General features: G+C 51.1%; 2 protein-coding genes across 3 annotated transcripts; one reads left to right on the top strand and one right to left on the bottom strand.

The window, feature by feature from the left end:
- The first annotated feature begins 378 nt into the window (after nucleotides 1-378).
- Nucleotides 379-3,243, top strand: NUDT16L1 (nudix hydrolase 16 like 1). Its single transcript, XM_032125508.1, has 3 exons — nucleotides 379-637; nucleotides 1,052-1,312; nucleotides 2,249-3,243. The coding sequence occupies exons 1-3, from the start codon at nucleotides 413-415 to the stop codon at nucleotides 2,693-2,695; spliced, it is 933 nt and encodes a 310-aa protein (XP_031981399.1). The 5' UTR covers nucleotides 379-412; the 3' UTR covers nucleotides 2,696-3,243.
- Nucleotides 3,244-3,834: 591 nt separating this feature from the next.
- NAA60 (N-alpha-acetyltransferase 60, NatF catalytic subunit) lies at nucleotides 3,835-23,398 on the bottom strand. 2 transcript variants are annotated; one of them, XM_032125512.1, is made up of 7 exons: nucleotides 23,228-23,398; nucleotides 12,000-12,115; nucleotides 10,718-10,847; nucleotides 9,659-9,755; nucleotides 7,175-7,409; nucleotides 6,196-6,379; nucleotides 3,835-5,783 (listed from the first exon to the last, which is right to left on the bottom strand). In XM_032125512.1, the coding sequence occupies exons 2-6, from the start codon at nucleotides 12,107-12,109 to the stop codon at nucleotides 6,223-6,225; spliced, it is 729 nt and encodes a 242-aa protein (XP_031981403.1). In that variant the 5' UTR covers nucleotides 12,110-12,115; nucleotides 23,228-23,398; the 3' UTR covers nucleotides 3,835-5,783; nucleotides 6,196-6,222. The 2 variants fall into 2 exon arrangements, with proteins under 2 accessions (XP_031981403.1, XP_031981404.1); XM_032125513.1 differs by lacking the exon at nucleotides 23,228-23,398 and having other exon boundaries at nucleotides 10,718-10,788.
- Nucleotides 23,399-24,279: the final 881 nt, after the last annotated feature.

Genomic DNA, 24,279 nt, shown 5'->3' with positions numbered 1-24,279 from the left:
CCACTGCGGAAGGGGCGGGGCCAGCGCAGCGGGGCGGAGACTGACGTGAGGGGGCGGGGCCAGGGCACGGGAGGCGGGCTCGTGCGTTCCCGCCCCCGCCTCCTTCCCGGCGTTCTCTGCGGCGCCCCTCCTTTCCCCCGCGCTTCGCTGTGATTGGCCGCGCGCGCCGTCGGCCCCCGCGCGCGCCGCTGCCCTAATAAGGCGAGCGGCGCGCGCAGCCGTTCCCGCCCCTCATTGACCGCCCGCGGGGGGCCCCGCCTCTGGCGCGCGCGGGGATTGGCGGGCGCCGCCGAGAGCCCATTGGCCCTGCGGCGCGCGGCGCGCTCCCATTGGCTGAGGCGGGCGGCGGTCCCGCCCCCGAGGCGCCGTGGGCGCGGCGCGTGCGCGGAGCGGGCGGCGGTGGCGCGAGGCGATGGCGGCCGTGGGGACGATGGCGGCCATGGGCCCGCTGCCCGCCATGGGCGCGCTGCCGCCTCTGCCCACGCTCGGCGTGCCCGGCGTGCCCGAGCTGAAGCCGCTTACGCGGTACGAGGCGATGCGGCTCGGCCCGGGCTGGAGCCACTCGTGCCACGCCATGCTGTACGCGCCCAACCCGGGCATGCTGTTCGGCCGCATCCCGCTGCGCTACGCCGTGCTGGTGAGGGGCGGGCGAGGCCGCGCCGGGCCGTGGCTGGGACCAGGGCGGGGGCGGGCGGGCCCTCGGGCTGGGTCGGGGCGGACTGGGCTGGGTCGGGCCGCGGGCTCCGGGGGCGGCGGGCTGAGGGGCGGTGGCTCCGCGGTAGTTCCCGTGCAGGGTGGTAGTATCAGGCTGGGCCCGAGCCCGGGGGGGAGCCCCCGGGCCCGCGGGTTTGTGCGGCCGGGGCGGAGAGCCCCGGCGGCCGGGCCGCTGTCGGTGAATGGTCGTGGATGCGCCGGAGCTGGAAGGGCCGCGACGGAGCGGCCGCGACGCCTCCCGCGCTCCTCCGGCTCCTCCGGAGGCCTCCGTGACGCCCCCTCGCCCCCCGCCGGGGGCCGCGCCGTGCCCCATTAACACCCTGCGCCTCTATTGCAGATGCAGATGCGATTTGACGGACTGCTGGGCTTTCCCGGGGGGTTCGTGGATCGCCGTTACTGGTCCCTGGAGGACGGTCTGAATCGGGTGCTGGGCTTGGGTTTAGGCTGTGTGCGCCTGACGGAAGCTGACTATCTGTGCTCGCACCTGACAGAGGGGCCACATCGCGTGGTGGCACACTTCTACGCCAGGCAGCTCACCCTGGAGGAGCTGCACACCATCGAGATCAGCGCGGTGCATTCCCGAGACCACGGGATGGAGGTGGGACACCCGGGAGGGGTGTGCGAGCTCTCAGTTAGCCCAGGGAAGGCACCGCTTCCCTCCTGGGTCTGCCGGGCTGCCCTGGCCAGCCCGGCCGGGGAATGCACCGCAGGTAGAGCTGCCGGCGGCAGGTGCCCGCACCGCCCGTGGCATCGGCGTTAGGAACTGTGGCCGGGGTCGTGCCGCAGGCTCTGGAGCATAGCGAGCTCGGGCTCCAGCCTTTCCCGGTGTCCACCCACGCAGGGACGAGCCCCGTGTTACCGCTCGGCCTCAGGATGCAGGCGAGGGCCATTTGCAGCTGGGGGGGGATCTCCCCCTGCCCTGGGCTGAGTGCCCCGGACTGGACCGTGACCTCGGTGTGGTGATGTCGCTGTGACCCGAGTTCCTCCCGTGCGGGAGGCACCTTCCTCCTCCCGGGCAGCCAAGTGCGGCTGATGGCCGGGGCAGAGCGCGAGAGCCAGGGCCTCCCCGCGCGCCCACGGGGCGCTCGGTGGGTGTCGGCAGCCGTGTGAGCAGAGGCAGAGGGCTCTGGGTTGTGGCCTGGTTGAGGGGGACTCATGGGTCAGTCGTGGTGTCCCCACGCAGGGCAGGGCTGGAGGGGAAAGTGGGACTCCTCCCCATAGTGGGCTGGGGCAGCGGGATCCCCCCAAAGGGGCAGAAGGGGGAGCAGAGCCAGGGCTGGGCTGAGGGGATGGGCAGGGAGAGCAGGGGCCTTGGTGGGGTTTGGGAAGGGGCAGTGAAGGGGCTCAGTGGGGCTGAGGGCAGGCAGGGGCAGGGGCTGGTGTGGGAGGGAGGGGCAGGACCTGGCACAGGGGCAGGGCAAGCCTGGGCCAAGGGCTGGCGGGCACTGGGTGAGGGTGTGGGGCAGAGGGGGGTGCAGGGCGGGGGGGCTGGTGCTGCCGTGGCCCCTGCTGAGCTGTGCCTGTGCTGTTGCAGGTTATGGGCATGGTCCGTGTCCCACTCTACACCCAGAAGGATCGCATGGGCGGGCTGCCCAACTTCCTGGCCAACTCCTTCGTAGGAACCGCCAAGTTCCAGCTCCTGTTTGCCCTGAAGATCCTGAACATGGTGCCGGAGGAGAAGCTGGCCGAGGCGGTGGCTGCCACGCAGAGGCCGAAGAAGGTGGCCATCGACCAGGCTGGAGGGGCAGCAGGACACCTGCATGTCCACAAGGCAGGCAATGAGCTGGCTAAAGCGGGCAACGAGCTGGCAGAGAGGGCAGAGCACCCGGGTGCAGCACAGGCGGGGGCCGAGCAGCAGCTCGTGGGGCTGGAGGGCCAGGCCCTGGCAGAGCAGCTGGCGGGGGCCGAGGCGCTGGAGCAGCCAGCGGGGCTGGGCGCTGATGCTGTGGCGGAGCAGCCGCTGACAGAGGCGATGGAGTGACGCCGCTCTGTTGGCATTCAATTAAAAGTGGGTGAGCTGAGAGACTTCTAACTTTCCGACCCGTGGCTGGCTGCAGTGGCTGCCCACGCGATCCCACTGCTCAGCCAGGAGGGGTTGGGTTTGTCTAAAGCAGGGAAAAGCGATTTTATTTTTATGGCCATTAAACTCTTAAGCGAGCTTCCCAGATCAACCTGCACAGCCCCTGCAGGGAGTTCATGTGCTTATGCGAGGGCACCAGAGCCTTAGAGTTATGCTTTGATTTCAGGGACACACTGCTGCTGTCAGGTCCCTCTTTCATTTGTAAGGAACAAAACATCTAATTTTTTAAATGCCCTGTCTTGACGTGGCTGTGTTGGCACCGGGCACAGCTGAGGCCTGGGGCTTCTGGTCAAGCACCTCTGCCCATGTTATTGGCTGGGCTCCTGCTTGGGGTGCTGGCACAATGGGGCAGCCATGCCATGAATTCCCTCTGGGGCACTGGGGATGCTCATGTGGGTCCCCACCTGGAGATCTGTGGGAGCAGGAAAGTTGAATAAATGGCTTTGCTGGAAGTTTGGGATCGTTCTTGAGGGCTGGTGCAGAGCCTGCAGTGACCTAGAGCTGGGGATGTGCAGGGTGGGGGAGCACAGAGGCCAGGGGTGAAGGGCAGATGTGGGCTGGCTCAGGTGCTACACCACTACACCCTTGAGATTTTGGGCTGCTCCAGAATGCCTTGTGCTCCCCAGGGCTCCAGGCAGGGGCTTGGAGCAGCTTGCCCCAAGTGCAGGAGCACCTCCCAGGCACTGGCTGTGCGCCTGAGGGGCCTTGGTCCTGGCTGAAATGGGGGCAGCCAGCGAGGAGCCCAGCGCTGCAACTGCACAAGGCCCCGGTCCATTTCAGCTGAGCCTTGGGAAAATCCACCCTTCCTGCAGCCCTGTTGGAAGGATGGGCTCAGCCCTGGAGGAGCTGCTTTCCCTTCCCTGTCCCTTCTCTGCCTGCTCCAAGCTCATCCCTGCCTTGGAGCAGCAGCAGCTCCCCCAGGATCCCTGCCAGCCTTGTAGAAAAAGGTCTGTGGTCACCCCACAGCGGGGCAGAGCACAAGGCCAGGGCTGGAGCATGAGCAGCTGATCAGAGGCAGATTCTCTGCAGGGACACACAACTCAAAAAAGAGGTTTGGTTTAATCGAAGATGTTCAGCAAGAGGTTCTTCAATAAATAATGGGCTACGGTGGGGATGACACCTCAGGGCAGGGTGGTAGGAGGGCACACAGACCAGCCACAGCTCCCTTGGGATGTGCTCCAGTAGCGGAGCTGGGTTGTATAACAGACAGGAGAGAAAGTGGGGACACACATACACATCAGTCCCAGGCAATCAGGAGAGAAGAGCTTCTTTCTGGTCCAGAGAAAGCAAGTGCTGAGAAAAACCACGGGCTTGGCCTGCTAAAGAAACTCTATACCAACAGATGTGTTAAGTAAAAAGTGGATAAGCAAAACTACCCCAAACTAAAATGTAACAACTGAGGCTAGAAGGGTGTCAGGGGCCATGGGGAAGCATTGGGGCTGGGGGAGGAGCTGCCTGCCCAGTGCCACTGGCACTGCTGAACGAGAGGGGAGCCAGAGACATCATATGGGATGGAAGAGATGCCCTCACTCCGAAGGCAGCCCTGGCATTTTGGGGCTTGAAAGTTTCAAAGGCTGGGCTTTCCATCAGTGCCCTGTTTGACTCCTCATAAACACCTCTTTACCTTGTCTTTGAGCCACAGAAGGACCAGCACCTCCCAGAACACCCTGGTGATGCTCCCAGACACCAAACGTGCCAGCCCCTGAGGCCTCCTGCTCTCCAGCCTGGCACTAGTCACAGCAGCTCATCTGCGTCCTTTTATTACTGAGCTCCCACCCAGGGGCTTAGATACAAACAGGGCTTTCTCTGGCCATCCAGGCTGCAAGGTCAGCTTGTTGGCTCTTCTAAGGCCCAGCCTGAGCCGTGTGGCACCCCCAGGTCCTGCCCACCCCTTGCCAGCACTGGCAGTGCCAGCCCATCCAGGGCCTGCGCCTGCTCTGGCAGGGATCCCTCTGGTGCTGAGCATGGAAGAGCCTTGGCCAGGGAAGGGGGATTTACCATAGGAATATAGCAGGGCCCCTGGCCTGGCTGCAGCTCTGGGGCTTCCACACAGGCTGGACATGAGCTACTCAGTCCAGCCAGAGGGTCCTGCAGCCAGGACACATTGGGCAGCCACTGAGAGACTGCCCAGACCACAGCCCAAAGCACAATGCTGAGCAGCTGAGGATCTTCCTCAGTAAGGGAAAGCTGTTATGCTTGTACACATCCCATCCCTGCGACATCCAGCCTGGTGCCAAGGAAGGGGAGAAGGGCTCTGGACCAGACTCTTAACACTCCCAGCTCCCCTCCCCTGCTACATTCCAACTTGGACAAAGGCAGAAAGATCTATACAGTATAATACATATATATTTCACTATGAAATAGCAATTTCATTCCCTGCCTTCTACTTTATGCATCCTGAATTATATGCTGCTTTTTACATCACTCCAGAGGGCTGGTGGGGCTGGGTAGTTTCTCATGCGAGGCAGTTGCTCTCCCTGGAAGTTACCCACAGGACACACCAGCAGCTGATATGGCAGGACCTAAACATGATTCCCATTCCCCCCTTTCCCCTCACCCAGCTCCCCCCTTCCCCAGCAACAAGGGCAGACTCTGCCCTGCCAGCCGGGGCTCTCCCAGCTCATTTAAGTGGTTCCTCAGTGCAGCTCCATGAACCTCCCTCAGCTGCTCTCAGCAGCTGTGGATGGAGTGGGAGCAGCAGCTGAACCCCTCAACATTCTGGGTATGGATGGGGATGAGCAAACCAGAGGCAAGTGGTGGGGACAGTGCAACATGCACACGGAGTGGTGACACCAAGGGCCTGTGGCTGTGGCACAGCCAGGCCCACCAGCCCACACGAGGAGCCGGGGCTGCAGCCCCAGGGTGAAGTTCTACCAAAGGTCAGTCCCTGTGGAACAAGGAGTCCCATCCAGGGGCTGGGTCACTGGCCAAGAGCTGTCATCACTGGAACCAGTGCAGAGCCGGGTGTCACAAGGAAGGAGGAACAATCCTATGGAAAGAAAAGAGGGCAGATGTTTTAGGGAAACACTTAGGGAAAGTGTGCTGGGGAGCCATTGTCCTGGAAATGTCACACACGTGCAATGGCACTGGCAGCAAATGGGGCTTCCAGTTACTCTGCTGGGACTCTGAGGGCTCAGGCACTGTGGGTCTTGCATGCTGCTCCAGCAGCTGGGAAAAGGAGAGGGACAGCAGGTTCCACCTGCTGTTGGGCTCTGGGCACAAGTAAATAAGGTCAGAGTTTGATTTCCCTTCAGATGAAACCAGCAGGAGTTCAGCTGCTGGCTGGAGCTGGAGCACAGCCCTGCCCAGACACCTTCCACAGCAGCAGGATGAGCTCACTCCAGGATCTCTGTACAGAACGGTGGCCATGGGGCAGGAAGGGAGCTGGCCCCAGTACCCACCTGTGCTTCCTGTGCACCCTCGCTCAGTCACATCGTCCGGCTGTACTCGATGCCGCTCTTGGCAGAAATGCCAGACCAGGGCAGGAGGCTGCAGAGGAGGCTCTGGGCTTGTCTGTATATCCTCTGGGGAATGGAGCACGGGCTCAGGCTGGCTAGTGTGGAGCCAATGTGCTGTAGGTAGTCAGTGGCCACTAGTTAAGGACAACAACACTTACCCTGTAACTTAGCAAAGAACCTAAATCACTCCTGGACCTGCCCTGCCTGCAGGGACCCCTGGCACAGTGGAAGCTGCTCAGCTCAGTCACATCTGCTCCTTGCAATCATTTGCTTCCACCTCTCTATCAAAAGCAGGTCTGCTCTGCCCTGTAAAGGATGGCAATTTGGGAATGGCAGCTCCAGCTTGTGTGGGAAATACCTCTTCTAAGCAGCTGCCAGTTCCCTTTGCACTCCATAGAAGATCCTGTGAGGACAGCAATCCATCCACCTGCCTGGGGAGGTTGGAAATGACCAGCTACACCCAGGAAGGATGAAGTTTCTTCTGCATGATCCATTGACCTGAGACAATCTCCCTAAGTCAGTGTGGGAGCAGCCTGCTGAGATCCAGGCCAGGCCAGGCTCACAGCAGATCCCAGGTCACAGGAAGCAAGACCAAGGGTTTCTCTGCCCTGTTCGTGGCAAAATCTTGCACCCTACAAGCCAAAGCACACCCAGCACTTTGGCCTAACACCAGCACTCACTCTCATTGGCATCCAACTTGCTCCAACGATCCTACACTGGCTCCCTGAAGCATTCCCAGAGGAGTCCAGGGAGCCTGGGGACACATGGATCACTGTCAGATCCCTCTAACATCACCTACCTTCCAGCTTCAGATTAAACCCACTTCTGAGCAGGTTTCAGTCCCCACATCTACCCACACTTTGCTGCTGCTAACCCAAAACAGGGTTTGGCCTCTGCTCAGCAGCCTGCAGGGAAAGGATATAAGATTGTCCAGGGTGGGTGGCCACCATTGATGTACAGGACGTAAGTGAAGCCATCTTTGAGGACGCCTCGGATGGAATAGTAATAGGGGAGATAGTGGTGCTGTTTAAAGTCTCTGTTTTCATAGAAGTTTATTGCTGTGTTGTTGGTGGTGAGCACATGCAGGTAGATGGCTTTGCAGTGGTCCTGGGCAGTGGTGGAGATGTGATCTTTCAGACTCTCAAGCAAGAGGGAACCTGTTGAAGGGAAAGCAGCAGGATCACAGTGAGCAGCCCCAGGGACCCTCAGCATGAGGGTTTGTGGGGCCCAGCTGAGTCCTCCTGCACCAGTGTCTAAGCAGGGATTGCTGCACACACCTGGAGACCCCAAATCCCACCCAGTTCTCACAGGACCCTCTACATGGTTTTAATATATGGTCTCACCTGTGAGCACAGCTTCAAAACCCAGAGATTTCGAAGACACAAACCTCTGACTCAATAACCACAAGACAGAGCCAGAACTTTGACAGTACTGCCCATCCCCAGCAGAGCAGCTCCTGGCTTTGGGGAAGGTCAGTGACTCATTTTCAATGGTATCAGTTCCACCCCATACATTTACTTCTTTCAAAGCCATTTGAAACAGCAGAGTGTCAACACAGGACTTCACAAGCAGGTTATTGTATTGTGTCTGCTGAACTTGAATAAAAATCTAAGAACTGGTGGGACTTTAAGATGCCTCCTAAGGAGAAGAGAAGAGACACAGTCTCACCCAACCTGGATTTGCTGCAGCCAGCAGGAAAAAACCAGAAGGGTACAGAGGATACTCCAGCCCCAGGAGACAAGACCTAGGGTTCATCCACACCACCTCAACATGGCATGAAGGACGCAGCAGAACCTGCACGGGAACTTCTTCCAGCAGGTGTGGTAACACCAGGCTAAAGAATCAGCCTGACTAACACACAGGGGAGATGGCTGCTGCTGTTTCACAATCCCAGGGCCTGTAGAACTCCCTGCAAGACCCACAGGACTTCAGAGCAGAAGTCAACAGCACTGACTTCATGGCCACTTGATACTTTGTGAGCATCTGTATCAGCCAAGCCCAAAAAACCACTGAGACATTGACAATTGTTCAATTTTGTTATGAGATATTCCAGTCTTCTACCTCACAGAAATCCAGCTGGCCTGTGGTTTAAGAATAGCAGAGAACTAGAAACCAAACCCTTTTACAAAAATCAGAGAAAAATCAGAGGAAAATCAGTGCTTTAGTGCTCAGAAGCATGGCTGAAGTGAAGAGCCTCCTGCATGAAAGGCTCCAGCTTCAAACACCAGTAGAAAAACCTCAAGAGAAAGGTCTCAGAAAAAGCAGCAGCATTTTTTTTTAGGTTGTGTTGCTACAGGTGCAAGCTCAAAAGTTTTTGAGAGAGCACAGCAACACGCTGTGCAGATAGAATGGATACAGGAAATACTGACTCTGAAAGGAGAAAATTCCAGCAAGATGGAACTGGGAAAAAAAATTAGGATTTGGAAATTAAGAGGAGACTGAAAACCACCATAATTGTAAAGAAAGACCTCTTTACCACCCTCTGTGAATATCATTCTGTGCTACCACTTTCTTCTTTGTACAGAAAATTCTCTCCAGTGGCATTTTAATGGAAGGCTTAAACACTGCTCTCACCAAGGACTCTGTGGTCATTTCTTTATGTATCCTCTAAGTTTATACCTCTCCAAACACTCCTGGGGAAGAAGGGAGGACTTGGAGGTGCTAAGTTATACCCATATCCACTGAAGAGACTCCAGGTGTGCACCCCTGGGTCACACTGCCAAACCTGGCCCATTCCCTTCTGCAGATCAAAGATCCACATCCTGCCTGAAATGGCACCAGAAGGGCAGCACTTGGTGACAGAACACAACTGCTCTAAACAGAGAGAAAGCCTTTCTGACTCCAGGATTTCAAATGGCTGCAGGAATGCTGCATGTGGCAGCAGACATTCAGAGCTGATTTGTACATTCGAGATCTAATCAGGCACAAGTTACACTATTTTCCAGTTCCCTTTGTGGTTTTCTCACAGTTTGTTCTATCTGTTGAAGCTGAAAGGTTAAAAGCAGCTCTGTTTTCTGCCTCAGGGATCAGACTGCTGATACCCAGAAAGAAAATAATTTCAAACCCTGCTCCTGGGTGAAGTTCTTACACTTGCAGACGGTCTCAGCAGCAGGAGTGTGAGTTTTTGGTGTGCTCAGCTGGCCCTTGGGAACAAGGCTGAAAAAGGCCTGTGCTCTTTGGAAATATTTGCATATTGTGTTGTGCCCACACCAGTAAAAACCTCCCAGTGCCCCTGCACTATCACCAGGAATGGGATGTGGGTGCATCACCTTCCCACCTGCTGGTACCAGCCACGGGTAGGCCTTTCCACAGGGATACTGCAGGGACATGCTGGAGCTCCTTCAGTCACACCCACTGGCCACACCAGGCAAACAACAGCAACAGCTGGCACTTAGCAGCATCTTACCTATTCCATGTTTTCTGAACTCCTTCACCACTCCAAGACTTAGGATGTAAGCAACTTGAGTGTCCACAGGAAAATTGGAAGCTAGGATATCTCCATCCTGAGTAGAGATAGGACAGGTTATTTAGTAGGGTACCTGGGGAGGCACAGGAGAAATCAAGAACCCTGTACTGGAACACCTAAACACAAGGCTAAAACAAGAAACTTCTCTTCACTGAACAGTGTTAGCTGAAGGTTTTGGAATGGAAGTTAAAATATCCAAGCATGGGGCTATTCCTATTTTCACATCATCCTCCCAGAGGCAGAACACGGACCACAGTACTTCCTAACTATGTCCACTATTTGTGGCTTTAGGGACAGAACACACTTGCTTTCTTTACCAGAAGGACTCAAAAGTGCCAGTTCTGGAGTCACTCAGCAGTGTTTAGATCAACCCAGCAAGTCCTGCAAGCTGCACCTGAGCTGTGTGAGCTGGAGATCTCTGCACTGCTGTAGAGAACAAGACACTCCCTGCACTGCCCTTGATTTTTTTTAGTGCTCTTCTCCCACACTGTCTTCATTGACCATCTCTTCTTTCCCTCTCTGCCCCACTGGATTGTCTCTCTTGGCGTCCAAACTCTGTTATCTCTGAAGTCCAAGCTCTCTGCAGACAGGTTACCTGCCCTCAGGGCTCGGGACAGGGACTGAGTAAAGGGAGCAGTTTCTGCAGGAAGTCACCAGAGTGACTCACCCAGTACAGCTAAGGAAGCTCTGTGCTCCCACAGCTACACCAGCCATGGCCAGGCAGCAGTGCAATGCCTGCTGCACAGGCACTTTGGGATTAGCCAGCAGGATCTAATCCCTCAGCTTCCCATGGGGCTGGAAGAGCCTCTGTGGTACCACACAGCCCCCCAGCCCTGCTCCATTGGCTGGAAATCAGCATGTGCTTCATTCCTTACATTAACTCAGGATCAAGTGTCTGAATAGGGGAGGGAAAAAACCCCACCCCAAACAGGTCCCATCCCCCATTCCCCACGGCAGGGGGTGGATTCTGTACCACTAAAGCCCAGGGTAGTCACGTACCTCTTTGTGCACCTTTGTCCTGCTCTTGATCTCTGCCACTATCATCCCCACAATGGAGCCTCTGTATGTGGCTGCGAGGGAAAAGAACTTCTTGTTGGAAGTGATATCTCGGTACCATGAGTCAGGGTATCTGGGAAGGAACCAGAAACGGCAATGTCTGGGGATGCAAAGCCCCTGGGAACAGGCATGAGATGCTCCTCAACTGGAAACAGCAGTTACATCCCATTTGGTACCATGGGTTCTTTCACTATGTAATGGCCTCCTGCCTTGCTAAGAGAATCACATTTTCATTTTACAGTCTTTGCCCAGAGCTTTCACATCCATCTTTAGCAAGTTATTTTTAAATGCAAGATACATCTGCCCTCATCTAAGAGTTTAAGGATCTCATTAATTTCATACACATGTAAAAAAAATACTGCATATTGGTAGGAAAAAAACAAATCACACCACCAGCCTCCAGTTCTCCTCCTCCTTCTGCAGCTAAAGGGAAACTACTGTATGTTCTTTATTTCCAAGTGAGAGTTCAGCATGTCTTGATTTTAAAAGAAATCCACAAACTCAAAATACTATGAATGCTTTTGCTGATTCGTTACATTTTATTCAATCTTAATTATAATCTGCTAGAATCCTCTATAAACCTTCTCTATGAAGCTAAAGTTAAAAATCCATGAAGTCTACAGCTGTGGTTTCCCTGGATGCTTTAGGCCAGAAATCTGTCAGTGTACCCCAGAAAAGCTCCTCATTCCTGTGCTTGTCAAATGTGGGTCTGGGGAGCTGACCTGGGACAGGCTGAGATCAGCTTTAAGCCAGACTACAGGAGCAACAGCGATCCAAGGGACGTTACTGCTCAGTTCCCCCAGGACATTCAGAGCAGTCCCTCAGGAACAGCTCCGTGCCAGTTTGGGTCGGCTCTGAGGGTGCTTTCCCAGCACCACGCTCCAGGACACAACTTCCTTTCACAAGCACAAGGATGCTGTCCTTTTTCCTGGAGGTGTCCTCCTTTCCCCATCTCATTCAGTCTTTCTCAAGAAGCTGATGCATCCCTTTAATTACAAAGCCCATTTTCCTGCCAAAATCCTCATACAGGAAGTTTCTGATGACTCCAGTACGCCACAGGACAGGCAGCAAAGGACCTTTAACAGCAACACCACCACAGTGCAGAGGAGATTCCCAACCTGCTGCTGTCCTGGTAACAGCCCTGAGGCTGCACAGAATTGGACCAGTGCAGGTTCACACCATTTGTTCCGAGGTCCCCACCTGCCACCCCAAACCAGTCACATACTCTATTGGGAACCAGTCTCCACAGAGCTGTTTCACTGTGTCTATGTCATCGTGGCAGAGCAGGCGCAGGTTCACATCCGTCAGTGCAGTCGGGGGCACCTCCTCTGTCATTCACGCCTGCAAGGGAAGGAAGCACGTGAGGAATGATGGAATGCAGGGTCTGATCCAACGGCACCAGGAGGGGCTTGGCATGGATAAAGCTGCTTTTCCCAGAAAAGTGAGTTTTCAGGAGAGACAAAACGAAACATAGCAATGTTAACCCGAGAAGGAACTCAAAGCTGTGTTGGCCACGGGGTAAGCCCAGCTCCCAGCTCAGCCTGACCCAGCCTTCCAGCCCCATATCCATGCACATCCCGATCCCTGGCAGTACAGTCTGGTGACTCTGCATGCAAGGAGCACATGGCCACCAGCCCTTCCAAAAACAGCATTAAATGAGCCAACAATGTGCCAAGTGTACCTTATGTTGCATGGAGCTCTTCAAACATCCATGCAGGACCAACATTTTGTTAAAACAAAACTGAACAAACAGCTTAAAAAGGAAGCACTGCTAGAGGAACGTTTAGAAAGTCCTCTTGCACACTCCTGCCATCTCCAGTGAGTACATATGCAGAGGATTCCAACTCTTTAAAATGTTCATTTTGTTTAGCCTATGCTGGTAAAATGAGATCTAGTTTCACTTCCCCTCATTCCTGTGTGCCACAGCTCCTCCCAGCCCAGCACAGAGCACTCAGATACAGAAATCCCAGGACACCTTTTCTCCATAGCACTGCCACAGTCTGCTAAGTACAGACAGAACACTTGCTGCAATGTCTTCAGCCTTTTTTAACAAGTACCAGAGGGAAAGAAGCAAGTGATAGCTAAAGTGGTTGTAAAAGCATTTGTAGCACTGATGGATGACTGGAGAACACGTTTTAGGACTCTCTCTATTCCCATGTGAGACAGACAAGGTGAGTGGAGACAGAAGGAGTCAGTTCCTTCATCTCTCTCACTCCGACCCTCCCAGGTAAAAGAACCAGATCAGGATGCAAATTAAAAAAAACAAAGCCACCACCCTTAAAAAAACCAAATTACTTAAAATTTTTACTTTCTTTTCCCAATTTTAAGAGTCTCAGGTCTTGGTTTCAAAGTGCCAAGTTATAAGGGAAAAGCTGCACAGAGCGGTGTTTGTCTATGCCCTCCTGTGAAAAGGGATGCTCAGCTCTCCAGTGTTCTTGATTTAAAGCTCAGAGCTCGAGGAGGAACAGATTTAAACACACTCCCCATTGGACTGCATATGCCATTTGAGCGGCATTTGAGTAACTGGCAAAGTTAGAATTGCCAGTTTGGGCAATTTTAAGCTGCCAAACTTACAATTTAGCAATTACTTGTAAATTATTAAGTTATTAAACATACTTGGACAAGCTCTCAGGCACATGGTGGGATTCCCAGGGTGTTCTGTGTGGGGCCAGGAGTTGGACTCAATGATCCTGATGGGTCCCTTCCTTCAGCATATTCTACTTTGCCAGTTACAGTCACTCTGTACTGAAATGGATCACTTGTTCCTCTCCAAAGAATTCCTTAAAAAGCATCACAGCTATTTTACAGCCTGTTCTGGGACTGGCTGCTTGTTTACTGAGCAGCCCACAGCACTCACAGTCAGTCCAGGTGCCAGTTTCAAAACAACTTAAGCACCTACAAAACCCTGCACTGCTTGCTCCCTTTAAAACTTATTTTACACTCCCAGAATTGGCTCAAGTCCTCAGAGGCCAGACTTGGAACCTGTACCCTGTCACAGTGGTGCACACACTCCCCACCCCCAGCCTCTGGTGACCTTTTAAGAAGCTTCAGCTTCACCCCATGGGACCCTGAAGAAGGAAGGGCAACCCTTTGCTGGCTGTGGCTCATCAGATCCACACCACTGGGTGCTTGATGATGTGGACCCCAGTCTCACCCCCCACCCTTGCTGAACCCTTTGCTGAGCCATTTCAGAGCTGTGACACACCACAGATCATTTTTCTTGCAAAGTTTCAATGCTCCTGTAAGGCAACACCCCTTCTCAGCATTAATAAATCAGAGAGAAATGAAACCACCACGGTTTTGCTAATGAGTAGAAAAGGCAGGGCAGCCGCTGCCGGAGAGGCAGAGCCAGCACAGGGCACATTCCTATGGGGATTAGTCCATGTGTATTTCACACCACATTCTCAAAGAGCTGGGCAAGCATTACGCATTATCCTGTAGCTGAAGCCAGCCTCAAAAAAGTAATCCATGACTGTTTTGTTGAACAGGATAATCCCCCTCCCCTCAAATTCAGACACCCAGGGCTGGTTGTGCTTGCAGGAACTCACTCCATCCATTACATGACCCAATCCAGATGCTCCAGCACATTTAAAGGACATTTGGGACACCCATCTGGCACCATGTCCTGCCACAGGCATTTAGGAGACCAGACCTGTGCCCCTTCCTCCCTGGCCAGGTGTCGCTGCTGCTGGAAGAGCTGTGGTAAGTGGCTGCTATGACCAAGAGAGAAGAAATTCCAGGCAAATCAATTCCCTTCATACCCAGGTGACAGCCTCTGGGTCTTCAGGGATACCTAGAAAAACACCCAAGAGCAGGTCCTGGCCCTGGGCACAGCCTGTGGCAATGCTGTCCTTAGCACAGACAAAGTCCTGAACTCAAGTCTCAGCCAACACAGTGACCTGAGTATCAGTTTCAGAGTTAACTTAAGAGGACAAAATACATGTTTGAAAGCACAAAAAACCCCCCAAACAGTATCAGTGTGAAACAAAATCCTGGGACTCAATGGAAGTTAAAAGGGCCTTTAGGGGTTTAGAGGTAGCAACACTGACAACACAAATTCGGACCCTTGAGACCAAATGGTGGCTACTGTGAAGCCAAACGCAGGCTCCAGGGACATGTGGTTAACTCAAGGGTGTTCACAGCCACTTTGGAAAAGCCAAAGTGAAGTTATCTTATTTCTTTTAATATCTTTTTCTCCAGTGTCAGACTTAGGTTCACATGATGGCCATGGTCTAGGAGGTGACATGGCCAGCACCAGCCACTGTCTCCCCTCTCAGGGGGCACAGTGACCTCACTCTTCTGTCAAAACAGGAAGCACTTGCTCAGGAGGATTAGAAAATGAGCCAACATTTCATATTTTACTTAACATTTCATGCTTATGAAGGGATAGTGCAAATAAACATTTGAAAAAGCTCAGAGGACACCCTTGTACAAAACACTGCAGTCAGGAGCAAGTAGAACTAGAAGCTGAGCATTTAATTCCCTTTCTTACCTAAAACCTGCAGATAGTAATGCATAACAAATTAATTTCAAAAATACAGGAAAGCATAAAGGTTTTAAGCATTTTTACTACTTTTCTGCCTTGCTTTATTGAAACAAATCTAGCAAAATGTTTTGGCCTCAAGTGTATTGGGTAGCTCAGAGGAACCTGTCATATTCTTATGACAAATATTTGGCAGGAATGGAAGTTGGATGAAAAGAAATACTAAATGCATTACTAAATAAGTCAACTTGACATATAATTTTAAATTAAAGTACATTGTGAGGCCTGAACTTACTATTTAAAAATAATGCCATAAATCTTTGGCATCAATAAGCTCTAGGTATAATGAGCTAAAGAACAGCATTCCACAGTTCTGTCTAAAAGGCAGCAGAGCCTTTGGTTCCAGCATTGGCCCAAGCCATGGCTAGGCCTCCAGGAATTGCCCCTGCTCACTCAGCACGATGGAGCCAAGTACAGGCACTGACATTTCCACCACCAGCACTTCCAGGTCCCATCGAGAAAAAACAGTTCTTTTTTAGAGCCAGGTGCAGGAACAGTTTATTTACATGAACCAGATGCTTCACAGCTAAGAAACCTCAGTTCAAGCTTTTCTCAAGAACGGGAAGTTTTCATTCCCTCTTAGAGCTCTTGTATTTTTAAAAAATCATCATAAAATCTACATAATATCACATTTCTAGAGAGACAGGCAGCCACACAGAACCAGCACTCTTAATCCAGCAGGGTGTTCAAATACAGGATTAAAGCCTGATGCTTTCGCAGGCAGCTGCTTAAACGTGTTTGAAAATCCCTTGCGCACTTCCATATCTACAAAAAACTGGCCAAGTGGTTCTACAAGTTGAGATTTCTCTTGTTTAGCACTGTTAGATATGTTTTAACAAGGCTTCTGCCTTGTGCATCCTGCAAAAAAAAAAAAAAAAATAAATCACTGGATTTCACCAGTGAAGAAGATGCTGGTTTCATTAATTTTTATTTTGACTTGAGCTTCCAAGCAGATAAACTCATGAAATTCCCAAATAAAAATGTTATCATCTAGAAACAAATATCACTGAATTTCCTGGCAGAATAAAATCCAGGTAATCTAAGACTAAAGTCAAATGAATAGCAACTAGGATTGTTTACAATTATAACTCCCAGTAAGGGATGTATTGGCTTTAAATTTAGTGATCACACAAAAACCAACGTGAAGGAATCATCTTCACTTGCAGAAACAAAGCTGGGTCGAAGTTCATCAATACCTTTTACTTTACTTACAAGCTAATTGAAATCAATTCATCCTGAACAGGAAGCAGCAGAGCTGCAGGGAAGAATAAAGAAAAGCCCTGGCAGGCTGTGGGTGTTTATAAATCGATCCCATAATTCAGGCAGCATTGTCCCTACAGGCACATACAGCCAGCCTGGTGTCCCAGCACCTCCAGCACTAAACAGTGCGGATCCTCATAGACTCGGGATGAAGATTTTCACCTTCAGGAATTCAAAGCATTCACTTTGAGCACACTCCTGCGGGATTATTAAGGATTATCTGCTGTCCTTCCACAGAAGGAAAAGATTAAGTTCCTGCAGAAAACCCCTAAGGACACACCATGAAGGGGCTGCTCCAGAGGAACGGCAGTGACACCGAACAACCCCACTGGGCACGGGGAGCCCCGGGCTGGCCCTGTTCTGTCAGCTCCTGCCCAGCACTGCAGGACATGTCACAGTAGCTCTGTTTCACTTTACAGACACTCCCTGGAAGATCTGCATGCAGGGACAGAGATAGATTTCCTTGTGCCGGACACCCTCACACCAGAGGTGCTGCTCCAGTGTCACCACCAAATCTTTGTTTGCGACTCCAGTGTGGACAGTGCTCAGATCCCAGTAAGACAAGATTTCCAGGAAAAAAAATTAATAACATTTGGTATCCTCTCTCACTTGTAAATAAATAGGATCAAACAAAGCCCAGACAGAATCTTAAAGCTACCAAAATGCAGGATTTTAGCTGTGACTGAGCACCACAGTACCCGAAACAGCCATGAACTCTGCTATTATCTTCCAGAACACGAACAGGAATTTTCACAGCTATAAGTCTCTCTACCTTGTGCCATCTGGTACTGAGGATTTGATTTACATGAAACCATTCATTCTGAACCAGTCTAATTCCACAAAGCAGTAAAGATTTCCCTGCTGCATTTCATTTTCTTTCACAGCTTACTGTGTTTTTAGGTTACTGGTCTCACAGGGAATGTTCCACACGGACACCTCTGTCACCAAGCTCCTCTCATTTAATATAATGAAAGTGCAACTGGATTTGAAAACATCATAGATTCATTACTAAGAATCTCAAAGAGGCGCTTCCAGGACTTAGGGCAACATTATCCAAGAAACAGGATCCAAATTTTTAAAGATATTTAAATACTTGGTTTGACAGCTTCTCAGTACTGCTTCAAGTAGGGTCACAGAATAAAAAAACTTAGATTGGAAAGACCCTTTGGGGTTGAACCCAACTTAGATCAAGTTGCTTAGGCCCACATAATGTCAGTGAGGAGGAAATCTCTTCACCCTGCCTGGAATCAGACTAGTTCCTTTGGATCTAAAGGCACAACATCAAATGTGCTGCCTGCACCAACACCCCCAGCTCTGCCAGCATGCAGTGCAAGCACACCTCGACAGGCCATTTGTTCTACTCTGTTTATAGCATTTAATGCTCCTGCTCCTTCTAGGAATGCCACACAGGTTCATTTGGGACAGGCAGCACACAAACCCCAGAAGGTACAGCTCCCCTCATTCCCACCTTGTTATGAAAACCAACAGAGCCTGGAGCTCATGGTCACAGGCTGAACGGTGATCATTTCACCTCCACCCCTGTACACTCATCACATCCCACAGGAGTGCTGCCCAAAACTGCCAGCACTTAATTCCCTACATTAGCAGAAGCTTGGAATGAGTGAGACTCTTAATGAGAAATCTAGGACAAAATGACTGATTTTGTGCCTTGGTCTGAAAAAAAACCCCAATAACGTGGGTGGAAGCAGGCTCTGATTATGTGACTTTACAACAGCCCAGAACACCTTTTGATCCATGTTTTTCTGCCATTTCTACCAGAATCAAAAGCACTGAGCCTCAGAGCCCTTCACAGACCCCAGGTCACTCAGGAGTGTGCACTAGCTCAAGACTTGGAGCTCCTCATTATTTAAATTCCTTCAATAGCAGCTTCTTTCTGTGCAGGAAACTGCTCTCCCCAACCACCTGCCCCGGCACAGCTCCCCAGGCTGTCACATGTGGAACACATGAGGTTAATCTGCCATGTGGATCCCATCTGCCCCTAAAGCACATCCCAAGCACTAACGGGATTCTCTTGGGGACATCACTCTGAAGAAAGGAGTTTGTCAGTGCCTGGACTTTCTTCTCCAGTAAATCCATCCAGGGCAGTGTGCTTGACTAGCACCCCACAGTGGAGGAGGGCAAAACCCAGTGAGCTCGGGGAATAATGTGTTTTAAAGAAAGCTGAATTCATCTCAGCCCTAGGGAGGCTGGAGGGTAACCTTGGGTTGAGATAAGACATCTGCACTGGTGAATTGTCAGGTGCCCTGAGACAATTAATAGAGAATCATAGAGAATCACATCTTCCTGAGAGAGCCACACCAGTGTGGGGGAAACATACATACAGCTGAGCCCAAAGTATAAAAACTGGACAAATAAAAAAGTACATTTTGAAGGAAGCAAAGCAGGCTTCAATCTGTGTACTCCTTCCTGAGCACCCTGACTGAGCACACAGAGAGCAGGAACAAGCACCACACCTAGATTTGGATTCAACCATAAACTGCCATCACTGTGTTATGCTTCTGCTGTGATTTCAGCATGTTGCTGTATCACCCTGCTAAATCAGACTCCCACCGAACACCAAATACACCAAACAAGTCAATGGGATATTACACCCCCCTCGTGTGGAACAGCTACAAGAGCTTGGCCAGAGCACGTTGAACTCTGACAGTCAGGAAGGTAGCACTGTCACACACAACCTGGGAAAACCATCCTGGCATTCAGCCCTCCTTCCTAAAGGCTCACCCCAGATGGCTCAGACTATTTTTCCTCAGCTGTGAAATTCTGAAAACACCATTCTAGGAACATATTTGTGCCTTGTCTCCAGCTCCACACAATTTTCCACTCCGCCCGCATCGAGGTGTGCACGCCACAGCACTGAAAGCCTCCAAAGCCAAACACACAGAATCACTGTCATTAACACTTTGGCCTCCTGCCATGAAAGATGAGGATTTGAAACAGTCCCCAAAAGGATATTAAGAAGTGAGAAGGCAAAATGTAGTTCTACCTGTGTAGCAAGCAGCGGTTATTTATTAGAAATACAAAACACTTACTGTTAGTGAGAATCCTTTTATACTCGTATCCCTGATCTTCTGCACACTTGGAGTCGGACTTGTCAGACTCCCAGCAGCAGAAACATCAATGTTTTGCATGTGGGTCGCTTTTTGGGCTGTTCTTTCACCTTACAGCTCTGGAAACATTACTGGAGCCATGGATTTCACAGGAGCTGGTCTCCAAATGAAGTGCCTCTAAAGCACACTGCACAAGGCATGGCTTCCCGCTGCCCCAGATACAGCAATTCCTCCAGGGCATGGCAAACGAGAATCTCTGAGAGGGTTTTGCTGTTAAATCTTTTCTTGTTAAGATGAGGAAGGGAAAATCTGCTTTGTGACAGTGGCACTGTGGGGAGCTCAAACCGAAGCGTCACAAAAGAGGCACATTGGCAACTGGCTCGTCACTGGAGGGGAGATTTAATACACAGCAAGTTTCCAATAGGCAGCTCTTCCTCCAGAAAACAAACAAAAAAACCCCAAACAATCCACCATACCTGCAGGCTCACTGCCCTTTCTGAATTAAAATAAACATCCACACAGAAAATGTGTGTAGTGGCTGAAAAAGCAGCCAGAAATTCAGCCTACGAACCCCTGGAGAAGGGAATTTGAAGCTGCCTCCATTTCCTACACACTGTCCTCATTATGGAGCAGCACTGACAAAACCCAACCCCTCCACCTACACCCTCACAGGAGACACCAACACAACTTTCCAGAGGTTACTGCAAACAAGGTGCTTTAAAATAAAATAATTTTGAAAAAGCTTGAAAAGAACATTCCTTCTTTAGTAGTCAGACAAGTGCCCCAAACTTAACACCTCTACAAGATCCTGACTTTAAAATTTGAGCCTAAACGGCTGTTTTCCTTTCCTTTTTTCAGCAGTTTTCCAAGCATGAGACATGCAGGTTCAGCTCAAAAACTCCAATGCTGCTGTTTTAAACTAGTAGCATTTAAAATGGATTCTGGCATAGGCATCTGCTCTGACAGCCACAGTAATAAGTTGAGAAGCAGAAATTAAAAACTTCATTAAAAGCTAATGTTGGAAAACTGAGCAGCTCCTGTTCCTTCCCCTCTGTAGGCAGGAAAGTAGGTGGGGGGGACACAGAACAAGACATGAAGCTCTAAGTCCTTTTGGAACACTCTGCATTGAAGCCACCAGACATGCTGTGACTGGTTAAAAAACCAGGAAGGTAGGAGTGATCCCACTCTCAGACTGATTTTGGATAGCACTTGGCTTCCAAGTTTGTAGACAAGGTGCTCAGCTAAGGCAGATCTTTTTCTGCTGTTACTCTGAGCAGCTGAAGTTCATTTGGTTCTTTAAAAGCATCTGAACACGTCACTGAAGGGAATCCCTGTCCGTGACCCAGGGCTGCCTCCAGCCCAGCAGCCTCTGATGAGCAGGAAGGCAGAGCTACAAGGATTTCTGAATCAGCTCCGCCAGGAAGTCTCTGAGTTTGCACCTGTAATTCCTCAGGTATTTACAACAGTCACCCAGAGTCAGCCTTTGCAACCACAGTTTCACCTGCTCACTCCATAAATTACACTGGGAGTGGCTGGGGTGGGACCCAGAGGTGGAAAATAGGCAGGAAATGAGAGAATGGCTTTTGGGGTGACAGGACCAGCTCCCATCAGCCGACGGGCTCTGAGCCCAGCACTGACTCACTGACTGATAGGTCATACTGGCCCAACCCCTGTATTCATGACACCCCCCAAAAAACCCCATCCCTATATGCAAATATAGGGATCATCCTTACTGGGAGAGAAATACCACCAGACATGAGAGAAGCACCAGACTTTGTTAATAAAAATAAATGCACGTGCTCTGTTAAAGGCTCTTTGACTAAAGACCATTTTCTGAATTCCACTGGCAGTTCCCACAATGTTTCGTCTCATCCAAGTCCAGCCTGGATACCAGAAGTCAGGATGATTGACACTGATTTAGGAAAAGAAGTGAAAATTAAGAATGCCACAGGTTTTAAGAGGCATTCACAGGACAGCTGCTTCCCAACTAGTCAGACATGAGAAGTCAATTTGCCTTAAACACATCAAACAACCTGCTGGGAGAAACAGCAGCAACTTCAAAGAGCAAAGCATTGTCTTGGCACCACTGCTGAATGTTTCTTTCTTTGCCACCAGGTATGGAAACACTAATTAGAGCAGTTTACAAGATATAACAGAACTACTTTTTAACCTGCAAGAGAAAACCTTCTACTTTAAAAGTCCCTGTCACTGCTTCTGAGGGAGGTGAGGCTGCTCAGGCTTATCTTGTAAATGAGTTCCCACATTAATTATAACACTGGGACAGAGCCAGCAGCTGGGGTTTTTGGGGTTGTTGTTTTTTTTGTTTGGTTGGGGTTTTTTTTCACCTTACTTGTGAGACACCTTCAGGAGTTTATTCATACAATTGGTCTGTCTGAAAACACGCAAGTGCTCCCAAAATACTCCCACAAGTGTTCTCCATAAAGACTTCTGAGGATACTAACCTGGACTAAGGAGAGACTGTGGCAGATTAACAGAAATTAATTACAGGAATTAATTAGATTAAAATCATGTAGGATGAAACCACAGTGAAAACAGAGTCCATTCAGTAGGTTCATCACAACTAGATGGAAGAAGAAAGGAACAGACATGCAACAAAACTGGCTGATGATCCTTTAGGATAGGGCACAGATTTCCAGGATGGTAAAATCTAAAGCTATTGGCAGTTGCAGAGAGCTCCCACAATGCCAAAAGCCAGATAAATCTGTAAGTTAGTAGATAAAAAAAGGAATGCAAACATTTCCAATTTGGCTTGACCACTGCAAGGGGGAAAAACATCCACGCTCACAGTGAGTTCCCTGAGAACATTTGATGGTCAGCAGCAAAGGAGGACACTGGGAATTATCAGAACAAACAGTGACGGAGAAAAACCCATCTAAAAAGAGTCTGGTCTGAGGTAAGTACAGATATTTAATGCCTCTGTGTGTCTGTGAATAAAACGCCGAAGGGGAAGGAAGAGTGGCCAAGATTCAGGAGCTCAGCAAGATCACCCAGAAGGGGCTGGGAGCACAACAAAATCAGGATAAGCTAACAGGCACAGAGCAGGCCGAGTTCACACTCAACATAGTTAACATAATTAAACATTTAGACAGCTTGCAGTGAGATACGATAACAATCTGATGCCTGGAACCAAGAGTGGATTGTCCAAGACACGTTTTAGCTCCTGGCTGGACACGGCACTGCCTGTGGCCTCAACACAGCCCACAGAAATACCCAGCCGTCAACAAACAAACCCAAACAAACCCAAGCAACTCCTTTCTGCCCGCGGGGAACAGCGAGACCCAGCCATACGTGACAAACTCCCGGCTTTCCCGTGGGAAATTCGGCCGCAAAGGAAAAGGAAATGGAGAAGGACACAGGCGGCGACAATGTCACCGAACTCTCCGTCATCGGGAAGGACAGGAGCACATCCCGAGGGCCCTGGCCCCGCTACGACCTAGGGGCGAGGGGCCCGGGGTTGCCATGGCGACTGCGCCGGGTCTGGGCCCGTCCCGAGCGCAATCGTCATGACAGCGCCAGCCCCCTCGCCCACCACAGAGACCCTCCAAACTTCTCTCCGCTCACCTGGAAGGGGCGGCGGACGCGCCCTCAGCACATCCCGGGAGGCGGAACCGGACGAAGGAGCGCTGGACACGGACACCGGCGGCACTTCCTCAACCGGGGCACCGCGCAGTAACGCGCCCTCCCATTGGCTGGCAGCGGGGCACGTGACCACCGAGCGCCGCGCATGCGCACGGGGAGCGGTGGTCCCCTGAGGCCACGGGGGCGGCGGCGAGTGGGGAACGCTGTCGGTAATAAAGGGATGGGGAATTAAAGGGGCGGCCGTGAGCGCAGGCACTTGCGAAATATGGGGCTGGTCACACCCCCGGGTCACCTGGCCGGAAGTTTCCCTCAGTCCTTCAAAGGAAAAGGAGGAAGAACTGTCACAGTACAAGCACTTGATGACATTAATGGTTCTAATCCTGAAATTAGAAGTTCTTAAGGGTTTTTCCTTGTTGTTGGAGCTCTACAAAGTGAGATGAGACAGGATATTTCAGTTGGAAAGTATCTACAACCAATGCCTAGCCCAACTGCCTGACCAAAAGTTAAAGACATTATTTTTATTATGGATTCAGCTAGATGAACTGGAGGTTGGACTAGGTGATCTCCAGAGCTCCCTTCCAACCCTAACTGCTCCATGATTGTCATTAACCTCCCATTTCCAGTTTCCTTTCTAGCTGTTCCATTCAAATCAGATTTTCCCACCTTCCAGCTAATTCACCCTTTGTTTTGCAGCCCCTGTGGAACTGCAGGTACTGCATCTCCTCACACAAGGACAGCAGCAGCAAAGGTCTTTGCCACCATCTCTGATGTGTAGGAAGAACTCCTTTTTTCCTGCTTTTTCATCCTGCAGAGGGGGTTCAGAGAAGCACAGCAAGACACCATAAAGGGGCTGGACACCACCTTTGGCTGTCGTGCTAAGAGCAGCAAGCTCTGCTGTCCTTCCCAGGATGATTCCATGCATTCCCCTGCTGAGCTCAGAGCTGGCTAGCACAACACTGCCAGCCTTTGGCCAGTTTTCCAGCCAGCACTAACAAAACACCCCTGATATCACCCCCAAATTTTCAAGAACCACT

This window comes from Corvus moneduloides, chromosome 16 (assembly GCF_009650955.1).
Source record: "Corvus moneduloides isolate bCorMon1 chromosome 16, bCorMon1.pri, whole genome shotgun sequence".
NCBI lineage: Eukaryota > Metazoa > Chordata > Aves > Passeriformes > Corvidae > Corvus > Corvus moneduloides.
The sequence above is the reverse complement of the archived record's forward strand: the minus strand, read 5'-3'. Positions and strand labels throughout refer to the sequence as shown.

Bases quoted from the DNA above. Each gene is read 5' to 3' on its own strand.
- NUDT16L1 (XM_032125508.1), top strand. From the start codon at position 413: ATGGCGGCCGTGGGGACGATGGCGGCCATGGGCCCGCTGCCCGCCATG. The intron at 638-1,051 runs GTGAGGGGCGGG...CCTCTATTGCAG, and splicing joins CGCTGCGCTACGCCGTGCTG to ATGCAGATGCGATTTGACGG. The intron at 1,313-2,248 runs GTGGGACACCCG...GTGCTGTTGCAG, and splicing joins CCCGAGACCACGGGATGGAG to GTTATGGGCATGGTCCGTGT.
- NAA60 (XM_032125512.1), bottom strand. From the start codon at position 12,109: ATGACAGAGGAGGTGCCCCCGACTGCACTGACGGATGTGAACCTGCGC. The intron at 9,756-10,717 runs GTACGTGACTAC...ATCTCTACTCAG, and splicing joins GGACAAAGGTGCACAAAGAG to GATGGAGATATCCTAGCTTC. The intron at 6,380-7,174 runs ATATCCTTTCCC...ACTAGTGGCCAC, and splicing joins CACCCACCCTGGACAATCTT to TGACTACCTACAGCACATTG.